Genomic DNA, 23,887 nt, shown 5'->3' on the forward strand with positions numbered 1-23,887 from the left:
AGAAGCAGGCGTGCCCCCAGGAACTGCGTGGGAAGCATTAGCACAGTCTGTGGAAACACCGGCAGGATGAGGGGGCTCCCACGGTGGCGTAGCTCCACGCGTGAGTTTGGCTCCGCGTGGGGCCCAGGGCCATGCCTAGATCCAAATTCAGGCCCATATGGAGGTCCCGGGGCCTCGGGACACAGCTCCGCCAAAGGGGGACATGTCCTGGACTCCTCAGGGGACCAGCCAGAAACGTGCCCCCTGCAGCCAGGGTGGGCCCAGCGGCGTGCCTGGGACCTGGGTCTGAGCCACAGAACAGCTCCGCGCGGCCAGCGTCCCGGGAGAGGCGGCCAGCATCCCGGGAGAGGCGCAGGGAGGAAAGAGCGGAATTACAGCGCCTCTGAGCCGGGCAGACACAGGAGGCTGAGCTCCAGGGAAAGTCTCACTCAGCATGTGTTCACCATCCTGATGCGAATTCCTGTGCCTTCACTCAGGATCCACATGTTCTCTGCCTTCCGGTCCTCAGCTGGCAGCCCCGTGAAGGCGTTTATGTCCGCACGGCCGTAGAGGCGCGCTTAACATCTTCAGGCCGTGGGCTATGTGAGACCTCAGCAGGAAGCGGCAAATTTAAAAAGTAAAGCAAATCCCTCGCCGGTCTGGCTCAGTGGATAGAACAGTGATGGCGAACCTTTTGAGCTCGGCGTGTCAGCATTTTGAAAAACCCTAACTTGACTCTGGTGCCGTGTCACATATAGAAATTGTTTGATATTTGCAACCATAGTAAAACAAAGACTTATATTTTTGATATTTATTTTATCTATTTAAATGCCGTTTAACAAAGAAAAATCAACCAAAAAAATGAGTTCGCGTGTCGCCTCTGACACGCGTGTCATAGGTTCGCCATCACTGGGATAGAATGTCGGCCTGTGGCCTGAGGGGTCCCGGGTTCAATTCCAGTCAAGGGCACGTACCTTGGTTACAGGCTCCTCCCCAACCTGGGCCCTGGTTGGGGCATGTGCAGGAGTCAACCAATCAATGTATTTCTCTCACATTGATGTTTTTATCTCTTTCCCTCTCTCTAAAATCAATGAAAAAATATCCATGTCCTGAGATGGCTTTACATTTTAAGTAGCTGGCTCCAGGGGGGACATACGCGGCTGCAAACACCCAGCTGAGTCAGCTGCTAGACACAAATATTGTTTCCTTGCCCGGGAGGGAGCAGCACGTTGGGCAGTGAGACGGGAAATGGAAATGAAATGGTCGCCACCCACACGGTGGTCAGTGTCCACAGGCCGCGTTCGTGGCGGTCTCTGGCTAGTCGCCTAGCTTGGGGACTGTCCCCGCAGACGTGGCAACTGCAGCAGCAAAAGCAGATCTGTCTGAGTCAGAAGCTCTGACATCGGCCCCGGCCGGGGAGTTCAGTTGGTTAGAGCGGCGACCTGATATGCCGAGGTTACGGGTTCCATTCCAGGTCAGGGCACATACGAGAATCAAGCCACTGATGCATAAATAAGTGGAATGACAAATCAATATCTCTCTCTCTCTCTCTCTCTCTCTCTCTCTCTCAAATCAATTAAAACAATAAAAAACTAGACGTGCAACCCAACACAGCACCCTGGGCATTGGTGCCGGAGAAACGGAGACTCACATTCGCACAGAACCTGCACATGAATGTTCACAGCAGCTTTCTCTCTATTAGCCTCGAACTGGCAACAGTGCTGACGTCTGTCCTTCAACAGGACAGAGGTTAAAGCACCTGCGGTTAGTCCACACCGCGGGACAGACCACAGGCGACAAAGGGAACAAACCTTCGACACAACAACCCACCTGACTCTCCAGAGAATTACGTGTTACCTATCCCACAGGAGATAAAATTTTCAAAATGACAAAATGGTGTGAATGAAGAAGAAATTAGTGGCTGCCAGGGACTGGGGAGGGTGGGGTGGAGGGGAGGGGAGCGCGGGTTATAAATGGACAACGAGGGAACCTGTGTGGTGACAGAAATGGCCCGGCCTTCACTGCGATGGAGTTGAGAACACTGGCCACCTGCGAGGACCAGGAACGGGGGGGGGGGGGGGGGGAATGGGATGGCCATGGGCTGCATCAGTGTCATGCTCTGGTTGAGGTTTGGGGCTGCAGTTTTAGCAAATGTTTGTCACTGAGGGAACCTAGATCAGACGTACACAGCCTCTCTCTCTGTTACTTATTACAACCGCTCTGCCTGTGAATCCCAGCGATCTCCCTAACAACTGCAATAAGAAGGAAGGAAGAAGGCAGGCAGCCAGCAATTCCTTCTAGGAGTCACATGTGACAGAGTGCCCAGCGACCACGGCTGCTGCTCAGAGAAATGAAAAAACCCCAGGGGCTGGAAATTAACCGGCGCGGCGATGGCAAACGCGGGCTTAAGAAGGATGAAGAAAATGCTCATGACTTTTTTGAAGCTGAAATATATGAAAGGCTAACACCTTTCCCAAACCTGGCATAGAGCTGAGAACCGCTCTGGGCAGCAAACAAAGGTGGTTGAAATGAGACGGCGAATGGCACCTCTGTGGGGCGCGGCTACGGTGTCTTGGCCAGGTTCAAGCCTCGGACTAATGAAAGGACAGGGTCCTCTCATTGCCACGTGCAAGTCCCAGCTGGGGGGCAGGGCCCTCCCAGCACCATCATAGCCAACGGCTGTGGTTGTGAGCTTGAACCTATGGTGCCTTGTGACAGAGTTCGGGTGCATGTAGTTGAGTGAGGTTGGAACTCACGAGAATGCTATAAACAACGTGACCACGCCCCTACTTTGCCTCCTGGCATCTGCTATAAAATAAAGTCACGGCTTGTGGGCGCTGGCGCTGTCTCCTCATCAGGGAGCAGCGTCCCACCAAGACCCAGCTTTCATTCTCTTGTTTGTCTTTTCTCAACCCTTTCACCGCCCCCACACAGGGTCACCTTTGGCCATAACACACCTCTCTGCCCTGGACAAGGGGAGGGGGCTCCTGCTCAGGTTTGCTCCTCTCCGGGGGGCAGAGCCCGGGTTCTTCGTACCAAAGCCCCGTCTTGGCACAAGGGCACCACCCAACCTCCAGGCGCGTTTCTCCAAATAAGTATTTGGTCACAGAAGGGGGAGGACGTGTACCGCGGGGACGTCCGTGGTAACCAGGCAACCCGGACGCTCGGGACGTGGAAGGGGCGCCGGGAGCAGGGGCGCCTCGCGCAGGTACTCACTTGTTCTGCATCATGTTCATGATCACCCAGTCGAACGGGTACACGTTCTTCCCAATGAGGTTCTTGAACATGATGAAAGTTTCCATCAGGAAGTCCTGAAACAGAACGGAAACACTGAGACCGCCCGCGGGAGCGCGTGGACCCAGCCCCGGCCGCCCGGCCCGCCCTGAGTAATTACAGGATGAATGACCGTGCCCTCCGCCGCTGAATGAAAACTTTCCAAAAAGTAACGCAGGTGTATTTCCCCGGCGCTGCGGACTATTTCTGTCTTTCTGTTTGCGCAGCACCTCCCATCCGGGGAACTTTTCCAAAGACATGACTGAAAACAGCCCCCGGGCATGTCTTCCTAATAGAAAGAGTGCTGTCCCCAAAGATTACAGGTATGTTGTATTCACACACTTTCTGCTTACAGAAAAACACTACAAACATAACATGAAGGTTATTAATAGTTCTTATAGTGTCCGGCCGGTGTGACTCAGTGGTTGAGCGTTGAGCTATGAACCAGGAGGTCATAGTTCGATTCCCGGTCAAGGGCACATGCCTGGGTTGTGGGCTTGATTACCAGAAGGGGGCATGCAGGAGGCAGCCAATCCATGATTCTCTCTCATCATTGATGTTTCTCTCTCTCCCTCTCCCTTCCTCTCTTATATAAAAAAATAATTCTTATATTTACTCTACATCCATTTCTCATTATCAACAGGCCCTATCCAGCTGAATACGGACCTTATTGTCCATTCTCTTTCCTTATATAACTTAGCAAATAAAAGAACTCCCGACCACCTGTGCCTGGTCAGCTCGCCCCGAACCATCGAGCACGCGGTGGCACCGCCAGCCCTTTCTTACGGCAGCGACAGCCCACAGGCTACTCAGCCGTGACCGCTGCCTCCCTGAGGGTCCTGTGCTCTCCTCAGTCGCGCTCCACTGTCCGCCCGGCATCCACGCTAGGATGCAGCCTGGCATCGGGAAGGGGCGCCCATTTCCTCGGGGCTCCCCCCTGTGCCTGCCAGGATGAGAGCGTCTCGAATCTGACAGCTTGGCATGGGCTCTGAGCTCACCAGAACCAAACAAGTGGTTACCCCGAAGCGCAGGCATCTGGGAGCCCGCATGCCCCCTGGAGGCCTGGGGAGGAGGAGGAGGAAAGGCCACTGAGAGTCACTTAGAAAGGCGCGGCCCAGGTCAGAGGTGGCGAACCAGTGCCCGCCGCTCATTCACGTGACCCACGGAATCGGTATCCGGTGCAGTGGCTGTGAAGACCGGGGCGGTAAACGGAATTTCAGAAGCCAAGGAAGCAATTCCCCACACAGAGCTGCAAGGACTTCTGGCGGAGAGACAGGAGCTAGACTTGAGAGCAAGAATCGCCAAGGTCCAAAGTTCAGATGCGCTCTCTGCAGCCTTAACACCAGAGCCAGGCCCGTCCCACGAATGAAAACTCAGGGAGCGCTGGCCGGTGTGGCTCAGTGGTTGAGAGTCAACCTATGAACCCGAAGGTCTTGGTTCGATTCCCGGTCAGGACTTGATCCCCATGGAGGGGGCGGCGCGGGCGGGTGGGGGTATGCAGAAGGCAGCCGATCAATGATTCCCATCTCTCCCTCTCCCTTCCTCTCTGAAATCAATAAAAATATATTTAAAGAGGAAAACTCAGGGAGCAACTATGATCACGCTTTAACAAGAGGCTACCAGTTGAGGGGACTTTAGGGACCTGGGCGCGGTCAGCCCACTGTCCCCCCACCCCAGCTCCCACATGTTCTGGCCACCAGCCCTCCAAGCAGGGGTGCCTCCCCCACACCACACATGGCTCCTCTCCCCGGTTTAAATATTGAAATTCATATTTCACTACTTCAGTTCCCCACTTTCTCAAGAGTTTCCCATTTTAATGACCAGTTTGCAGATTCCGCCGGCTGAGTGCGGTAATTTCGTCGCGCCTCCATTTGCATGAAATTGCCCGCTTTCTTGCTGATCGCTCCTCCGAGCCTAATAATTGAGACACAGGGTCTGGTTCTTATTATTTCGGAGGCGACGCCTCTTTCCCCAACGCCTTCCGCTCCTCTCCCGGGAAACCGCCCCCCGCCTCATTAGCGGGGCTCAGCTGCTCCACGTCCGCACTTTGCTGATCACACGGAACGCTGTGTCTTGTGGGCGATGGATCTGCTGGGCGTCCGTGTCGTCTGCATCACTTACAGCCGTGGTCGCGGGCCCCGCCGTCACATCTGCCTCGCACAGGGGATGTGGCTGCACAGACTATGACGGTGGCATTTCCAAGTCCACAAGGGGAGACGGGGATGCATAGGAGGTGTTTGTGAATCCATTCTTCCAGGCCAATCCACGCCTGCGGCGTTTCCTGCTTTGCTCGTGGGGAGGGTCCCACCGACGAAGTGGGCAGCTCCGACAAGAGCCATCACTGTACTGTACGGGCCAAGCCTTCTCGTCACGCACCCAGCTGCTTCTGTGCGTCCCGTCCCCGCCCACTGAGCCAATGGCCTCTCTCACCGCCCAGCCAGAGGGGAATCCCAGCCCTTCTGCCGGTGTCCACTCTTGTCCCTCATGGTCCCTACACGTCACCCAGAGTGATCTGTTCAGATTGCAAGTCTGGTCCAGGCACCCACCCTCCCCCCATCTCCCGCTGAACCCCCGCCCCAGGGTTCTTAAGGATGGAGCCTCATGATGCTTAGAAGCGGAAATCACCACTCTGCTTCCTGGTCCTGGCTCCAGACAAGGACCCTCGAAGGATACTAAGCTCGTCAGATGAAGGCTTGCTGGGGGTGGAGTAACTGCCGACTAACTGTGGATGACCTGACAAAGGGGTACCTTCACCACGGGGAGACCTGGCAGGGCCCCCCTCTTGCCCAAGGGATCAAACCACCCATCACCCGTAGGGGCCGGCTTGGCGTTTTCACCCCTCAATGCGCACAACAGGGAAGGACTCTTGCAAAAGGAGGGGCCTGGATTTCAGACAAAGCTTCCTGTCGACGTACAAGGCAGCACGAAACCCTTAAGAACGGGGGTCGTCTGCAAGACCGTTGGCCTGGTGTCTACCCAGAGCAATGCCTTGAAAGGAAGAAAGAACAGGAGACGAGAGGCGCCACAGGCACATGGCGGGGCCTGGACTGGGCTCTGGTCTGAGGCAGCCCCCAGGGAGGACGGAACATCGGGAAGTGAGGGGGTCGGAAGCCTCTGGAATGAGGGTCGGCTGCCCTGCTCCGGAAGCGCCACGGAGAGGGCTTCTTCTTGAGAGATGTTGGCGGAAGCTCTGAGGGGGAGGCAGGTTTCTCACAGGCTCCAGGGATCTCTGTACAGACAGAGCGACTCAGAGGAGGCCGACAAGGTGAGTGCTGGCAGCGGCGGAGTCAGGTGACAGGAGCCATGGAGTCCATGGTCCCGGCCTTTCCCCCTGCTCGCACGGGAGATCGCTCCTGATAAGCGCTTGGTGGCAGAGCACAAGGAAAACCGGGGAACGGGAACGAGGTCAGCCACTGCGTGGATGGCGATCGCAACAGCGCCGATGATGCCCCCGGTGGCCTTGCGAGATGCTGCTGTTACAGGAGAAAGCGGAAGAAGCCTAAGGGGCCTCTCTGCATTATCTCTTACAGCTGCGCGTGACTCTACATTGATCGGAAAATGAAGCGTTCACTCAAAGAATCAAGGCTTTGAAAGTCATTTTAAAACAATTAAAGGAAAAATAGCAAATAAATGACTTTTTTAATAAATAAAAAGAAAGCAGATAAATAAAAAAAATAACAAAAACAACAAAAACACACCAAACCCACAAAAAAAAAAAGCAGAGTGCACAAGGCTGCTCAGCCCGGCGTCGAGTTCCAGGGGCCTCTATGCCCCACCCTCCCCCAGGCTTGTCGGGGCCCGATCCGCTCGCTGCCCCAGCGAGGCTCCCGTCCATGCTGCACCCTCCGTGCTCCCCTCCCTGCGCGGCTCTCCCTCCTCTCCCTCCACATCACAGAGGCTCCCTGGCCGCCGCCTCGGCCAGTCTGGCTCCTTACGAGGTCCTTCCTCTGCGGCCCGGTGACGTGGGCTCGCTGGGAGGGCCCCCTGCGTCCCGGGCGCGCCTCCACCGGCCTGCGGGGACCCCAGAGCAGGATGTGCCTGCCTCGCCCCGTCCTTCCCGCCACGGCGCTGACAGGGCCAGTGTCCGAGAGCGACCTCCCTGTCAGGGTCCTGCATCCCAGGCCCACTGTCCGGTGGAGTGAGCCATCATGAAGCTTCGTTTACACCAGTGGTTCCCAGCGTGGGGCACACGCCCCACAGGGGGGCAACTGGATTTTTCAGGGGGGCAATCCGAGAATGAGTTATTCACAGTGAACTCTGTGCATTTCTTATGGCTCTAGGGGCCTCATATACAGTCTATAAATATATATTGTGACATATGCATGCATTTCAGTTCCCTATTATGTGTTTGAAACTTTATTTCCTATGTTTCCATACCACTTCACATTATTATTTTTTTCACAATTTCTTAGTGGTTTCTTCCTCAGAACATCCACTGTCCTTTCGTTCTTTTACGTTTATTTCATGGCTGCCATGTTCTTTGGAAGCTTGTGTAGACCCTGTTCATGGTCCTTTAGGCTGCCTCCCCGTGAATAGGGGTTCACTTTTTGAATGATAAGAATTCTATGTCACGGGGTGGTGGGGGGATCAGGATTTTAGAGGCTTAGGTGGGGCGTGGCCAAGAAAAGGTTGGGAACCACTGGTTCACACGGATGGTCACAGGAGAGGTGCTCAGCCCAAGGCGCCTGCTCCCACTCCGACGCTCTCACAGGCTTGGAATCAGCTGGGGGCTGTTTCGCGTGGAACTCCAGGCTCTGAGCAGGAAGCCACTGGCAGGATGTCTCCCAGCCCAGTGGTCAGCAAACTGCGGCTCGTGAGGCACATGCGGCTCTTTGGCCTCTTGAGTGTGGCTCTTCCACAAAATGTCAATTTTGCACATGGGCCACGAAGTTTCAATCGCACTGTACGTGGTGTTTTGTGGAAGAGCCACACTCAAGGGGCTAAAGAGCCGCATGTGGCTCGCGAACCACAGTTTGCCAACCACTGTCCCAGCCTGACAGTCCCCGGCTGACATTCTCCCTATCACCATGCCCATGAGCACGCTCACTCCCCACTTCCCAAGTGAGAGACAGCACCTGGACCACCCAGGACCCCTGCCTGAGGCCCTGGGGTGTCGGGGGGACCCCTGCCTGAGGCCCTGGGGTGTCAGGGGGACACCTGCCTGAGGCCCTGAGGTGTCGGAGGGACACCTGCCTGAGGCCCTGGGGTGTCAGGGGGACCCCTGCCTGAAGCCCTGGGGTGTCGGGGGGACACCTGCCTGAGGCCCTGGGGTGTCAGGGGGACCCCTGCCTGAAGCCCTGGGGTGTCGAGGGGACACCTGCCTGAGGCCCTGGGGTGTCAGGGGGACCCCTGCCTGAGGCCCTGGGGTGTCGGGGGGACCCCTGCCTGAGGCCCTGGGGTGTCGGGGGGACCCCTGCCTGAGGCCCTGGGATGCGGTCGTTAGGGAGGGAGCTTCTGAGCGATCACTTCCGCTCCGTGGCGAGTCCCCCGTCTGGCTGCATTAGAGTTTTACTGAGCAAGTGCTGATGGCTCCGTGATCACAGCTAATGGATCAGGGCGGAGAAGTTAAGCCGAAAGGCTCTCTGGCTCCCGCTGTTGCAAGTCAATCAGCGGGTGAAGAAGAGTGAACGGAGACTCTTCCTGGGCAGCACCCCCAAACCTCCACGACCCCGAAGCCCATGAGGGACACGGACAGGGCAGCCCAGTCACCCCTCGCCCAGCACGAGCAGCAGGTCTGCGTGTCAGGACCCTCATCCTAGGAACACGGCTCAGGTGGACCCAGCCAGGCGGCTTCTCAAATCAGCCGTGGGAAACCCCGGTGCAGAACCACACTTAAAACAACGACTCCCGTGTTTCCCCAAAATGCTGGCCCCCAACACGGGGATGGGACAGGGTCAGAGTGACACTCACCACCACGTCCGTCCTCATCTTCCCGAAAGTCGTGATCAAATGGGCATAATGATAATCTTCCATCTGCCGTAAAATCGCGGTCATGCAAGCCACGAAGTTTCCCTGCAGAGGAATCGGAAGACACAGTTAGATGGGGTGGGGCGCCGGGAGAACAGACCCTTGGGAAAAGTGGGTATCAACCAGGAGTCTGGGCTGGAACCGGCAGCGCGAAGCCACCACCCCCGCCACCCCTGGCGGCCACCAGAAGGCAAGTGGTCACTCCACCCTCACAATCTCTGCTTTTCTTTTTCTTCCCTCCCCCCTGCCCGCCCTCTATTCCCTTCTCTCTCGCTGCATTAAATTAGTGCTTCCTGACCAGGGGTGGTCCAGGCCGGAAAAACAAGCTTTAAGTATTTTTGTATTAAACAGACAAAAGTTAGAGACAGGACTGCAACCACCACCTCCTCTGTCCTGTGCTCTTGGTCACAGGCTGTCCTAACCGCACGATGTGTGTGAGCCCTTGTCCTGGGGCCGGGCACACGGCGGCCTGTCCTTCCCCAAGTCCTGCCGGCGCCCCTCGGAGGAACCCCTCCCGCTCACAGTGAGCCACGGCCGCTCTCCTCCACGGGAGGGATGAGGAGCGTGGGCTCCGCAGTATGTAGCGGGGCGACGGGAGTTTCTCAGGGTGGATGGGGCTGGAGGGAAGGAAGGGGAGGAGGAAAAAGGAAAACGACAAACAAAATCAAGACCCGGAGAAGCCAGGGGCTGAAGCAGTTAGCAGACGGAGGCAGCCAGCATGTATGCGGCGGTGAGCGCGCACATGTATGTGTGCAGGTTTGTGCATGTGCATGTGTGTGCACACAGGTCTGCGCACGTGTGTGCAGGAATGTGCATGTTTGTGTGTGCAGGGATATGCTTGCGAGTGTTTGTATGTGCAAGGGTGTCCATGCGCATGTTTGCAGCTGTGTGTGTGTGTGTGTGCTGTTGTACAGGTCTGTGTGCATGATGTTTGTGTGCACCTATCTGTGCATGTGAGTACACATGCAGGCCTGTGCATGTTTGTGGGTGCGCCTGTGTGTTCACATGTGCACATGTGTTCATGTGTGTGGGCCCATGCATGTTTGTGTGTGCAGGTCTGTGCATGGGTGCATTTGTGTGTATGCATTGTAGGGGATTTATTTGGCAGGTGGGCAGGCGGCTAAGTGGTCCCATTGCCATTGACTGCCATGTATCACACTTTGGGGTTCATGGCTAACAACATCTTAAAAGCCTTCCTTGCTCTTCAGTATTTCATCCTAAATTAATGACATTTTAAGAAATAGAGGACATACATTTTCTCCCATTAAACCAGTACAAGTGCAGTAAAATTATAGGATGAGAAATACTTTCAGACATGCCTTAATTTTGCCTTATTAAATGAGTTCCCAAATTGCATTCTTTTACGAACTCTACTTTTACAAGCAGTATATTTGAATGCCTAAATGTCTTCTGCATTAATTTGAGATTCACTCTCTGCAGTGAAACGCTGAAGTCCAATCTTGTTCCAATTCACTTTGCATCCGCAGTACACACACATGCTTCCCAACGAGTCGTCCACGGGTACACTCCATAAATTGAACAAATACAGTGATGAAAGGATGGTGCCTTCCATTTGCCCAGAAATGTAAATTATTTGTGAACAATAATAATTGCTGAGGTTTAGATTCCAAGTTGGGGTTCAGAAAAAGAGCTAGCTAATGGGTGTTTTCCACTGGAGGAATGAGTTCTGACATGGCAAAATGTCTATTTATGAATATAAACTTTTTAACATCCTCACAGGAGGATATGCTTTTAATGATTTTTAGAGAGAGAGAGGAAGGGAGAGAGAGAGAGAGAAACATTGATTGGTTTCCTTTCATATGCGCCCCGACTGGGGATGAAACCACAGCCTAAGTATGTGCCCTGACCAGGAATTGAACCTGCAACCTCCTAGGGTATGGATGCTGCTCTAGCCCCTGAGCCACACAGCCAGGGCTGCAGACTCTCAAGATCCATAAATACTTGGCCTCCCACTGAGTTCAAGAGAAGCCGCCTTTGCAACTTTTCTGCGCTATGAGATGGGGTCCTGGTCTTCACATGTTGATCAAGTACAACGAGGCCGTCGGAACCACGGCCCATCAACGCCCCACAGTCTCTGAGGCCCCATCTGATGGGCCGTGACCCCGAGCTGCTCCCTCTGAGAGAGTGAACGGCTAGAAGGCGTTGCTTAGCAGCCCCGCTCGATCCTTCCCTCTCATCCGGAGGCACATGCGAGTCCTGGGAGCTCTGAGGCCTCTGCTGGTGGCCCCTGGAGGCAGGGACCCGCGGTCCCGCCCCTGCAGGCGGCAAGAACACTGGCCGAGGGAGAGGAAAGGTAATGGCCGCCACAGATCATGCCCAGCTTCGGCGCTGACGGAGGGAGCTGGCCGTGACCTGGACTCTGCCCCCACCCCCCTAGGGGAGCTTTACTAGAGCAAGAGGAGGCCCGTGTTGGCCACAGAGCCCCTCACACGGGCTCACGTTCATTCTCATGTTAAACAATGGCGACTCGCACTCTACAATCACCTGCCTCACAAGCCAGCTGTGTCCGACCGGGAGTGATATGCGAACTGCTGAACTTGAAACACCCAGTTCAAAGCAGAAAAGCCAGAGCTCAGAGCGGACTTGAGGATGCCGAGGGCATGGGAGTGGGGGCGCGGGCGCTCTCACAGAGGGGCAGGCGGCCTGGGGTGCTGAGCGACCCCCGCGAGGCCAGGCGGGAGCGGCCGTGGTGCAGAAAATGACACACTAACGATAACGGGGCGATTTCCATGGAGCAAGGCCCGGGAGGGCGTCCGCGGCCGGTCGGGAAGTCTGCACGGTGGGCGAGGAAGGCAACCCAAGGGCCTTAGCAAGGACGGGGGCCACTAAAGCAGCCCCGGGAGAGGGGCCGAGACGGCCATCACAGGCAGAGGTCGGAAGGCCAGGCGGGGCAGACGTGCTCTTCACTTAACCGGAGGGAATGTTCCAGAGGATCCGTACTGTTCAGTCCTTCTAAGGAGAAGCGATTCTTGCAAGTTCAACTCTTTTCTAACCTGAACCGATGGTCCCGCTGGGCAAGGGGCCAGGGGCCTGGTAACACGCCCAGAGAGGCGCCTCCCGCTCTCTGCGATGGGCCCACCCCGGCGCCAGGCTTTTCGGGGAGAAAACACCAGGCACCATGAAGCCTTCCCGCCACGTGGCCCCACGGCGGCGAGGGCAGCTAATGCCAGCAGCCACGGAAGCGCGTTTGACGCCGATTACACACTGGAAGCAGAAATGGGAGAACTGTGAAAGGTTTTGTTTTTAAAATATATTTGTATTGATTTCAGCGAGGAAAGGTGAGAGAGAGAGAGAGAGAGAGAGAGAGAGAGAGAGAGAGAGAGACATCAATGATGAGAGAGAATCACTGATTGGCTGCCTCATGCACGCCCCACACTGAGGATGGAGCCCGCAACCCGGGCCTGTGCCCTGACCGCGAATCGAACCGTGACCTCCTGGTTCCTTGGTTGCCCCCAAACACTGAGCCACACCGGCCGGACATGTGAAAAGAAAAGTTTTATTCTGCAGGCTCAGAAAACAACATGACTGTGTGTGGCTTCGCATTGATTTATTTGAAATGCATTTAGAAGTCAAATGAAGCTTTTACTTCACACAACGGGGAGGTTGGCAGCTCAGCGGGTGGCGGGCGCGCAGCCTCCTCCTCGAACCTGAGCCTGGGCGCCCGGTCCCAGCCCCCAGGGCTGAGCAAAAATGAATAAATAAATAAAACTCAGACATTTTCCTTACGACTTCAAAGCAATGCAAAGTAGGGGCAGGGAAGGCAGGGTACGGCTGCAGGAGACTTAAAATTCAGGACACAGGATGCCTGATAAACAAAAAATGTGAACTTCATTAGTAATCAAAGACGAAGATGACGCCGCGTTATTTGCTCGCCAAAATAGCAAGAAGCGCCGAGGTGAGGAGGCTGCTGGCGAGGGTGCGGGCGCTGAGCACTCTCACGCACCGCTGGTGGGAGCCCAAATTGCTGTAACCTTTTTAAAAAGTGATTTAGCAATCGCTGTGAAAAGTCTTGGAAAAAAGACTCAGTTCCTCCGTAATTCTACTTCTCAAATCCACCGAAGTCACAATTTGAAATCGGAAACTTTGTGCCAACGCTGCCCATCGCATCGCCGGGAGCATCTGCGTGTCCGGCAGCAGGGCCGGTGCGCACAGGGCGATGGTGTGTAGGGCTGCAAGATAAAGCACTGAAGAGCGAGTCCACTCGGGTCTCAGTGAGCAGACAAAAACAAGGAGGTCCCAAATACAGCAATGCAAACACCACACGGGAGATCCCGCTACTAAAAATCTACGTGTTGTTCGGCCTGAACCAGCAGGTCACGGTTTAGTTCCTGGTCAGGGCACAGGCCCGGGTGGTGGGCTCGATCGCCAGTTGAGGACCTGCAGGAGGCAGCCAATCAGTGATTCTCTCTCATCACTGATATTTCTCTCTCTCTCTCTCCCTTCCTTTCCCTGAAATCAATAAAAATAGGTATTTTTTTAAATCTGTGTGCTATTTACTGGAGTTCAGATCGAACCTGGTGTCCTGTATTTCTCATTTGCTAAATCAGCAACCATACCAGAGTGTTGTGATAAAATACTATTCCAACGTTAAAACATTAAACGTCAACCATGCAAACATGAAGTAGTTTCCTAACACGAGGAAACACTGGGAGAACAAAACTGGAGACGATCATCTGTACATTCCACACAAAGAACACGGCACAGGAAAAGTGAAAAGAAGAATGGACTAGAGAAAAAGACCCCAGAGAGTCATCGGGGCGGGAGCATGAGCCCAGATGACATTCATAAACCACAGATCTGTTCATATTTTATAAGGGAGCCTGAGAGACAGAGATCTCACCTGGCAGCAAGTCCCCCGTTCCTACTCCCTTATCCTCAAAAGTCTCCTTCCCAGCGCTCCCCCGTCCACGTGGGCCTGGCCACTGCTTTGCACGGCCCCTCGGCCCGGGGCTGGCCTTGCCTCTGAGCACTCCTAGATGCGGAGTGTCAAACCTGGTTGGCCCCCAGTGCACCGGGCCGGTGGACAGAGAGAACAGCGGCCAAGCAGAAAGGAAGACAGACAGAGCTGAGCTCATGGAGAATGGAGGGCAGGTAGGACTGAGAATAGGGAGAAGGAGGACAGAGAGAACGCGGGGCAGGGGGGAGGAGGTCAGGGAGGGGGACAGAGAGAACGTTGGGCAGGGGGGAGGGGGTCAGGGAGGAGGGGGACAGAGAGAACGTTGGGCAGGGGGGAGGGGGTCAGGGAGGAGGGGGACAGAGAGAACGTTGGGCAGGGGGGAGGGGGTCAGGGAGGAGGGGGACAGAGAGAACGCGGGGCAGGGGGGAGGAGGTCAGGGACGAGGGGGACAGAGAGAACGCGGGGCAGGGGGGAGGGGGTCAGGGAGGAGGGGGACAGAGAGAACGCGGGGCAGGGGGGAGGGGGTCAGGGAGGAGGGAGGACAGAGAGAACGCGGGGCAGGGGGGAGGAGGGCAGGGAGGGGGACAGAGAGAACGCGGGGCAGGGGGGAGGAGGTCAGGGAGGGGGACAGAGAGAACGCGGGGCAGGGGGGAGGAGGGCAGGGAGGGGGACAGAGAGAACGCGGGGCAGGGGGGAGGAGGGCAGGGAGGGGGACAGAGAGAACGCGGGGCAGGGGGGAGGGGGTCAGGGAGGAGGGGGACAGAGAGAACGCGGGGCAGGGGGGAGGGGGTCAGGGAGGAGGGAGGACAGAGAGAACGCGGGGCAGGGGGGAGGAGGGCAGGGAGGGGGACAGAGAGAACGCGGGGCAGGGGGGAGGAGGTCAGGGAGGGGGACAGAGAGAACGCGGGGCAGGGGGGAGGAGGGCAGGGAGGGGGACAGAGAGAACGCGGGGCAGGGGGGAGGAGGGCAGGGAGGAGGGGGACAGAGAGAACGCGGGGCAGGGGGGAGGGGGTCAGGGAGGGGGGGGGACAGAGAGAACGCGGGGCAGGGGGGAGGAGGTCAGGGAGGGGGACAGAGAGAACGCGGGGCAGGGGGGAGGAGGTCAGGGAGGGGGACAGAGAGAACGCGGGGCAGGGGGGAGGGGGTCAGGGAGGAGGGGGACAGAGAGAACGCGGGGCAGGGGGGAGGGGGTCAGGGAGGGGGACAGAGAGAACGCGGGGCAGGGGGGAGGGGGTCAGGGAGGAGGGAGGACAGAGAGAACGCGGGGCAGGGGGGAGGGGGTCAGGGAGGAGGGAGGACAGAGAGAACGCGGGGCAGGGGGGAGGAGGTCAGGGAGGGGGACAGAGAGAACGCGGGGCAGGGGGGAGGAGGTCAGGGAGGAGGGGGACAGAGAGAACGCGGGGCAGGGGGGAGGGGGTCAGGGAGGAGGGAGGACAGAGAGAACGCGGGGCAGGGGGGAGGAGGGCAGGGAGGGGGACAGAGAGAACGCGGGGCAGGGGGGAGGAGGTCAGGGAGGAGGGGGACAGAGAGAACGCGGGGCAGGGGGGAGGGGGTCAGGGAGGAGGGAGGACAGAGAGAACGCGGGGCAGGGGGGAGGGGGTCAGGGAGGGAGGACAGAGAGAACGCGGGGCAGGGGGGAGGGGGTCAGGGAGGGAGGACAGAGAGAACGCTGGGCAGGGGGGAGGAGGTCAGGGAGGAGGGAGCCCAGTGGTGAAGCAGGGGACACCTGTGTGTCAGGCAAGTGAACATAAGACGTCACTGCAGGACACAGAGGCAAAAGGTTAAAGGAAGGACGGGGTTTGGAGAACGGGAATCGAGGGTGAGACCTACCGTCCCACAGCGTCTGTGCCAGCTTTGCTTGGTTGAAGGTCTCAGAGTGCGCGTATGAAGTAGAAGGAAAAACCCCAGGGAGCGGCCTTCCCAGCCCGGAGGGGCTGTGAGCGAGCGTGTGTCCCTGATAAAGGCAGACCCGGCAGGTGCCTGCAGGGAGGGGACGGCCTTGCCCTGGTACGTCATCACTCAGGCAGGATTTCCCTGGGGCCCTGGAGCCCACACTCTGTTCGGGGCGCACCCGCTCTCTGGGACACGGGCAGAGAGCTTAACTCTCTGAAGTGCTCCACAGGCCAAGGGCTTGGGGGGCAGCTCCAAACCCCCAAAGCTGTGGGAGCTGCCACCAGGGACCCTGGAGCCCCGAGTCTGGAGGGCAACACCAGGTCTGGGTCAAACACTTCCACCTGTCGAATCGGGGACGCCCTCCAGGGCTGTCAGTGAAGTTGTACTAAACATGCTTCCACCAAGGCAAGTACTGGGAACAGGAGCTCTCCTCGATACGGCGAAAGGTCAATCTATTGATGAAAACAAACCTGCCTCCTCATCGTCATTAAAAAGTAAAGAAAAGGGAACCCTCCCGTGGCATTTTCAATATATCGCTCCAGGAAGCCAGGCAGGAACTGTAGTCAGGGGGGGGGATGTATGAGTTGGTGAATCCCGAATGACTTTCACTGGGCGGGGGTGGGGGCGGGGAGGAGCATTCAAGCCGAAGAATCCACAGTGAAAAGCAACCCTATGAGCTGGACAGGAGGGGGGTGTAGCTGAGGGTCGAGTCCTCCTCTTAAAAGGCAGATGGGACTGGAAATAAATCCCCGGACAGTGATTTAAGTTTGTGGTACGGATGCGCCGAACGCCCCGGAGAGCACAAGACCTTCTTTTACGAGAGAAAAGGCCGATGGCGACAGGTCCAAGGGCTCGGCGGCTGTACTTGGCAAGGGTACTGCTCGTGCTGTGAATTCAGTACTCGACTAAGCGCAAGGCAGAATAAAGAGGCGAGTCAGGTTCCCCTGTTAAAGCGGAGGTTCTGGGAAAGCTGAGCCCTTTGCTCACGCACATCGTCTGAGCGCGCTCGACTTTTCCCAGAAAAACAGTCCCTGGTAGCACCGAGCCTGTTCTGCTCCCTTTCTCCTTTAAGGATAAATGCAGTCCCATGGTGCTGTTCTCCAATGTACGGTTAATTTCTACTCACTCAGTTTCCAAACTGTTGCGATTCCTGTTTTCATAAAGGACCATAAAGTAAAAAGTGTTTGTAGAAGTAAACTACAAGGAATTAAAAGCAGAATGGTCGAGCAGCTACACTAATGTCGTCTATTAGCGCTTTTCAACTACAAACAATGAAATTAACCCTAAAACTCAAACGGAGTGCTTGCTGGAGTTCAGGGAGTACTAGTGTTTTATATCACTGCAGACAGTACGAGGAAAGAAATCTAATTTTAAAACGAAATCAATTACAATTTTACAGCGGCAGTAACTGTAGGAAGACGTTTATGGGCCAAATATACCGAAAGGGCTTGTTTGGATCCGAAGGCACCCATAACAATTATTTGGTACTTATTCAACGTAATACATTAAAAACACACTCACTTTGCTGTGAAAATAAAAATAAACAATCAAATTTTATATATACAATTATACTTTATGGTATAATGAGGAATATGTCTTTATATGCAGCTTCTTAAAATAATTCATTTGTTGCTAACCAAGTAAAGCAGAAATTTTATATTTTTCATAAACTCAGTAAATAAGATAATATTAGCGCCTTAGAGAATTTAGAATCTTCAAAGTCTTCCCCCATGATACACAGTATCTTTAAGTATACTGTAATAGAAACAAGAGTAACTCAATCTTAATACAATTTTTCCATGGGAGGGAGGATCAATATGCCTTTGCTTTTTTTTTTTTTAAACTGACTTCTGTCCATAAAGAACATTATTGACATCAGAGCTACAGATTCAAGTTGAAACTCCTTATTGAATGAAATGAAACTCCTCTATATGAATCATAAAAAAAATCCTGTCCACAACATCATTTATATTGGATGGAAGAGCTGGTAAAGAGGAAACCATGTCACATGGCAGGTTTAAAATTAAATTAATAAATCATAGAGAAGGTATTGAAATAGGAGGTTATTGTATAACTAGAGGTCTGGTGCATGAAATTTGTGCATGGGGGGTGGGGGTTGCGGTCCCCTCAGCCAGCCTGCACCCTCTCCAATCCAGGACCCCTTGGGGGAGGTCAGACTGCCGGTTTAGGCCTGGGGATGGGGCCTAAACCGGCAGTCAGACATCCCTCTCACAATCCTGGACCACTGGCTCCTAATCGCTCACCTGCCTGCCTGCCTGGTCACCCCTAACTACCACCCCTGCCAGCCTGATTGCTCCTGACTGTGCCCCCACCGGCCTGGTCACCCCTTACTGCCCCCCCTATTGACCTGGTTACCCCCAACTGGCCCCCTCTGCTGGCCTGGTTTCCCCCAACTGCACCCCCCCACTGGCCTGGTCACCCACAACTGCCCCACCCCCGCTGGCCTAGTTGCCCCTCACTGCCACTCCTGCCGGCCTAGTCGCCCTCAACTGCCCCCCCCAACCCCCGCTAGCCTGGTCGCCCCACATAGCCTGCTGTTCAGTCGATTGGTTGTCCCTCACTAACCCCCCTGCAGGCCTGGTCGTAGGCAGCCATCTTGTGAGGATGTGAGGGTTAATTTGCATATTACCTCTTCATTATATAGGATAGAAACAGAGATGACCTAGGTCAGTGGTCGGCAAACTCATTAGTCAACAGAGCCAAATATCAACAGCACAACGATTGAAATTTCTTTTGAGAGCCCAATTTTTTAAACTTAAACTATATAGGTAGGTACATTGTTATTAACTTAATTAGGGTCCTCCTAAGGCTTGGGAAGAGCCACACTCAAGGGGCCAAAGAGCCGCATGTGGCTTGTGAGCCGCAGTTTGCCAACCACGGACCTAGGTCATACGATAGTATTCGTCGGAAGCATTTATACACAAATATACAAATCACACGATACAGTAGGAGGAACTGATCTAAGGGGAGGGAGGGCACACACTACCGAAGCTCAAGACTTAGGATGAAACCAGGTGTCCGGATAGTGTGGTAAGCGCAGACACACAGATGACAAACTGACCACACTCATACGATCGGGCTCCCTGATTCTCAGCAAAGGTGCCCAGAATATTCAGCGAGAAAAAAATGTATATCTTGCCCACAAATGGTATTTTCAAGTGGTACAATGTGACACCGTTTTGAAAAGACAGGGAGAGAAGGAAGGGAGGAGGGAGGGGTGGTCCATACCTCACACCACACACAACCGTCAGCTTCGAGTGTATCACAGGCCTAAATGCAAACCATGAAACAACAAAACTTCTAGAAGAAAAACACGGGAGGAGCCCTTGTGACCTTGGGTTGGGCGTAAGTTTCTTAGGATTAAAAAAAAAAAAAAAAAAAAAAGGGCATGAAACATACAAGGGGAAAAAAGATAAATCCTACTTCAAAATGAAAAACGTTTGCTCTTTGAATGACATTGAAAAGAAATTGAAATGGCGACTGCCATGTTGGAGGAAACATTTGGAAAATGCGTACCTGGCCACGAGCTTGCATCTAGACCACAGAGAGAACTCGGGAAGCCAACGACAAAACAGCCCGTCAAAAAACTGGCCAAACAATTCAATGGGCACTTCACACAAAAGGAGATATAAATGGCCAAGACACATGGAAACATCCTCATTGGCAGTCGTCCCTAGAAAACTAATGCGAATTAAAACAAAAATCAGATACCACTACAAACCTGCTAGAATGGCTGAATTCTAAAAAAAAAAAAAAAAAAGATTCAGAGCAACTGAAATGGTCCTCTCTTGCTGGTCTGAAGGTAAAACAGCGCAGCCCTTTGGGAAAGCAGGCCGCTTCCTGCGCAGGGAACCCAGGGCTCGCCCACGACCCACCGCCCTGCTTCTAGGCAGCTTCTCGTGAGAACTGAAAGCGCACGCCGCACAAAGACCTCTGCCAACAGCGCGGCCAGCTGCGCTCACAACTGCCGAACGGGAGACACCCTACTTGTCTGCTGTCGAGTAAATGGATCGAGCAATTGTGGGGCACGCAGAGGGGAAACGGCCCCCAGCGCTAAGCCAGAACTACAGACAAATGGCGGGGACCCCACACTCCGCTCCAGCCAAGGAGGCCGGGCACGGAAAGGCCGCACCGCGCGCGGATTCGCGTGTGTGACATTGTGGAGGTGGCAGCAACCGTGGCCGAGGGGAGAGGCTGGCTGGGAGGGATATGGGGGACTTTCTGGAGGGAATGGACATATTTTTAATGTTGCTATCCGTGGTAGGGACGCAACTGTACCTATCTGTGGAAAGGCAGAACTAAAAGGTCTGATTTGACTACGTAACCTAGAACTAGAGAGAGAGAAGACAATTTGAAAGTCATGAAATTCCCCGTGGGTGATAGCCAGCGAATACTGACATTTGAGTGGGTTGCTCCTTGCGCTGACAATAGCGAGACAGACCGGTTTTAATCAAAGGGGGATCACGCTTTAATTACTGCGGCGGTGCCCACGGTTTTGTTACGAGGGAGTCCGACATGGTTGCATTTGTCTTCACATCTTTCTGGAGCACCCATGGCGATTTATTCTTCGCATGAACTTTAAAACCGCATTGTTGAGTTTGAAACCGGTCCCGCTGGAATTTAAATTGAGATTCCACTGAATGTCTACATTAATTAGGAGGCTCACGCCATCAGCCTCGCGACGGCCCACACATAATGGTTCTCCGCCTGCCCGAGTCTATGTTCATGCCGTTCGGGCATATTTTGTGGTTTCCATCATCTGGACCTTAACTGGCTCTTGTACTGTTATTCCTATGGGGGGGATGGTTCCTGTTGTTTTTCCCCAAAAGACTGAAAATTTTCTCTATATTTTTATTTATATATTTGGGGAAAACTATTGAATTTGAAAGGGGAATGGTCCGAAACAAACCAAAACAAGAGCTGTCAGTAATTTGGGGCTGCCCTCTCCCGCCGCTGTCAGCCTTACTTCAGTCAGGAGACCATCAGCCTGTCTCTGCCAAGACAAGGTCAAGTTGGAGTGGTAACAGCCAGTGTCTTTGTTTTCTTAGAGATTTTAGTGGGCATGCCTAATTTTTTAGGTTTATTTTTTTTATCTTATTGCTTATCCTATATAACAAAAGCCTAATATGCTGTGTCCAGCTGTCATTCAACCAATCAACGTGTAATATGCTAATGAATCTAAGGCCGCTCAACCACTCACTGTGACGTGCACTGACCACTAGGGGGCAGATGCTCCGACCGGTAGCTTAGCTTGCTGCTGGGGTCCGGCCGATGGGGACTGAGCGAGATGGACCAGACATGCCCTGGAGCCCTCCTGCGGTCCCTCCCTAGCTGGCCAACCTCCCGCGTCCATCCCCGGCCCCGATTGGGCACCGGTGGGGTCCCTCAGCCTGGCCTGTGCCCTCTCACAATCCGGGACCTCTCTGGGGATGGCAGAGAACCGGTTTCGGCCCGATCCCACAGGCCAGGCCGGGGGACCCCACTGTTGCACGAATTATTTCTCTGTTTACAGACCCCGCTAGGTGCACCAGGCCTCTAGTATCTCAGTAAGACGGTAACATGGCATAAGTTTAAGGGGTGCCACATGTTGATTTGACACACATAGAGACTGCCATATGATTTCCACCTTACCATACCTAACACCTCTATCAAGTCACATAATTACCATTTCTTCTTTGTGGTGCGGACATTTAAGAGCTGGTCTCTTAGATGTTGGTTTAAGATAGACTGTGTGTAAGGAATATAGTCGATAATACTGTAATCGCTACGTATGGTGCCAGCTGGGTACTAGGTTTATCGGGGGATCACTGCATAGGTTATATAAATGTCTAACCACTATGCGGTACACCTGAAACTAATAAATTATTGACTGTCAATGTAATTGAAAAAGATAGACTTTATGCATCATGTTAAGGAAGTATTATTGCCTAGAGACCACTTTTAAAAATAGGTGAAACTAAACAAATGCAGATATGATTACAAATAAAGAGTTTGTAAGAGCAAATGGATCTAGAATAAAATTAAGCATCAAAAGAACACATAGGGATGCTTTTAAATTTGTACTGATAGGGTGAGAAGGGTACTTACCCCCTCAGACATAATTACAGAAGGGCAAGCTATAATAAAACGAGACCTAGAAAAGCAACATGTTTTTATCGATCTCATTTCCTAGGAGGCGACGGGAGCCACATTATTTGTCTACTTAACAATCACTCACAGAGGTGTCCTGCGACCAGGCCCGGGAGCTCACATTCTGCAGCAAGCATGTCAAACTGAAAGGCTAACACAAACCAAATAAATGAGGCATGTGGCCCGTGGACGCGAGTTTGACATGCCTGTTCTATAGGCTGGAGTGGGAGGGGGCTTATTGGCACCTAAATGGAAACATCAGGCTGGCGTGTCAGAGGTGAGGTACGTTCGTGTCTTAAGGGGACCCTCTGGTACCTGGAGCAAGGTAACATCGCACACCTGGTACGTATACCCTGTAGATATTTTCTAATCACATTTTGCAAAAACGAAACAAAACAAAAAAGCCGTCTTGGATGATGACTTGTTGAGAAAAATCATTTTAGAAGATGCCAATCAAAATACATAGCAGTTACTCCCGGGGGGCGTGGCTCCGCGGTTGAGCGTCGAGCTATGAACCAGGAGGTCACTGTTTGATTTCTGGTCAGGGCACCTGCCTGGGTTGCGGGCTCCATCTCCAGTGTGGGGCAGCAGGAGGCAGCCGATCGATGACTCTCTCTCATCATGGATGTTTCTCTCTCTCTCTCCCTCTCCCTTCCTCTCTGAAATCAATTAAAATATATATTTAAAAAAATACATAGCAATTTACCCAGAGTTACATAAACATTATTCCAATTTCTGCACAGACATAATGAAAACACTAGAAGCCATTCCACTAATCTTCCCAACATTCAGAGTGGATACTGTGATTTTCAAATTACTTAGCACTGATTATGACGGTGACCATTATAATTTTAATTAAGGAATACAGAACCTTGGTTGATAGAGATTAATCTCCTTGAACAAAATTCATATATTGGAAAGATTAATTTTTTTACTTATGACAATCATAGCCGTTTTCAGTTACTGCCTCCCACACACAATTAAAAAGGATGCGTGACAAATCACACCGGACTCCCTTCACCTGAACCCCAGACTCTACTCCCATGTCACACACACAAGAAGCAAACTGGAAGTCACTTTGCAACAGATGTTCAGTCAAGATAATTTATCTTTTGATTAATCACGATCTCCACAGCGTGGAATGGAAGGTACATCCACGGAGTGGTACCTTAATCACTAATTTTAATTATGTTTTAGAATCACAACTCGTTTGCAAAATTGAGTATGTTTTTCACCAGTTAATTATCTGGCTGCACAGTGAAAAGTTTGCAAAATGCAAGGCTCCTGGTTCCTGTCTAAACGAGCAGCTGCGCATAACGGAGCCCAAGGGTTGAAATTGAAACCAGCTGTTGAGGCGTCAGGACGGGGCAAAGGGAACCACCCAGGCTGATCAGTTAGGCCAGTGGTCGGCAAACTGTGGCTCCCAAGCCACATGCGGCTCTTTGGCCCCTTGAGTGTGGCCGCGAAATTTCAATCGCACTGTACGTGCGCGCCCACACGTGGTATTTTGTGGAAGAGCCACACTCAAGGGGCTGCAGTTTGCCGACCACTGAGTTAGGGGGAAGCTCGGTCCATAGGAGGCACGTGTCCGAAAGAATCAGGAACCCCAGGCATTGCTACATGGGAATTCTGGTGGTAAAAAAAAAAAAAAAAAAAAAATTTATATATATATGATAAAGCCATTACCACAAATAAAAAGCAAGTTTC

The 23,887-nt window shown here is 53.5% G+C and overlaps 1 protein-coding gene across 2 annotated transcripts in view; it reads right to left on the minus strand.

Annotated features, from left to right (window-relative positions):
* The window catches only part of DOCK1 (dedicator of cytokinesis 1), a 290,957-nt gene that overhangs the window by 79,703 nt on the left and 187,367 nt on the right, over positions 1-23,887 (minus strand). For both annotated transcript variants that reach the window (XM_081104750.1, XM_081104749.1), the window contains exons 28-29: positions 9,163-9,264; positions 3,196-3,290 (exon numbers count right to left, since the gene is read on the minus strand). In XM_081104750.1, the coding sequence (XP_080960876.1) occupies positions 3,196-3,290; positions 9,163-9,264 (197 nt within the window). The remainder of the gene's footprint in view (positions 1-3,195; positions 3,291-9,162; positions 9,265-23,887) is intronic.

Source organism: Myotis nattereri (assembly GCF_964212035.1).
Source record: "Myotis nattereri genome assembly, chromosome: 13".
NCBI lineage: Eukaryota > Metazoa > Chordata > Mammalia > Chiroptera > Vespertilionidae > Myotis > Myotis nattereri.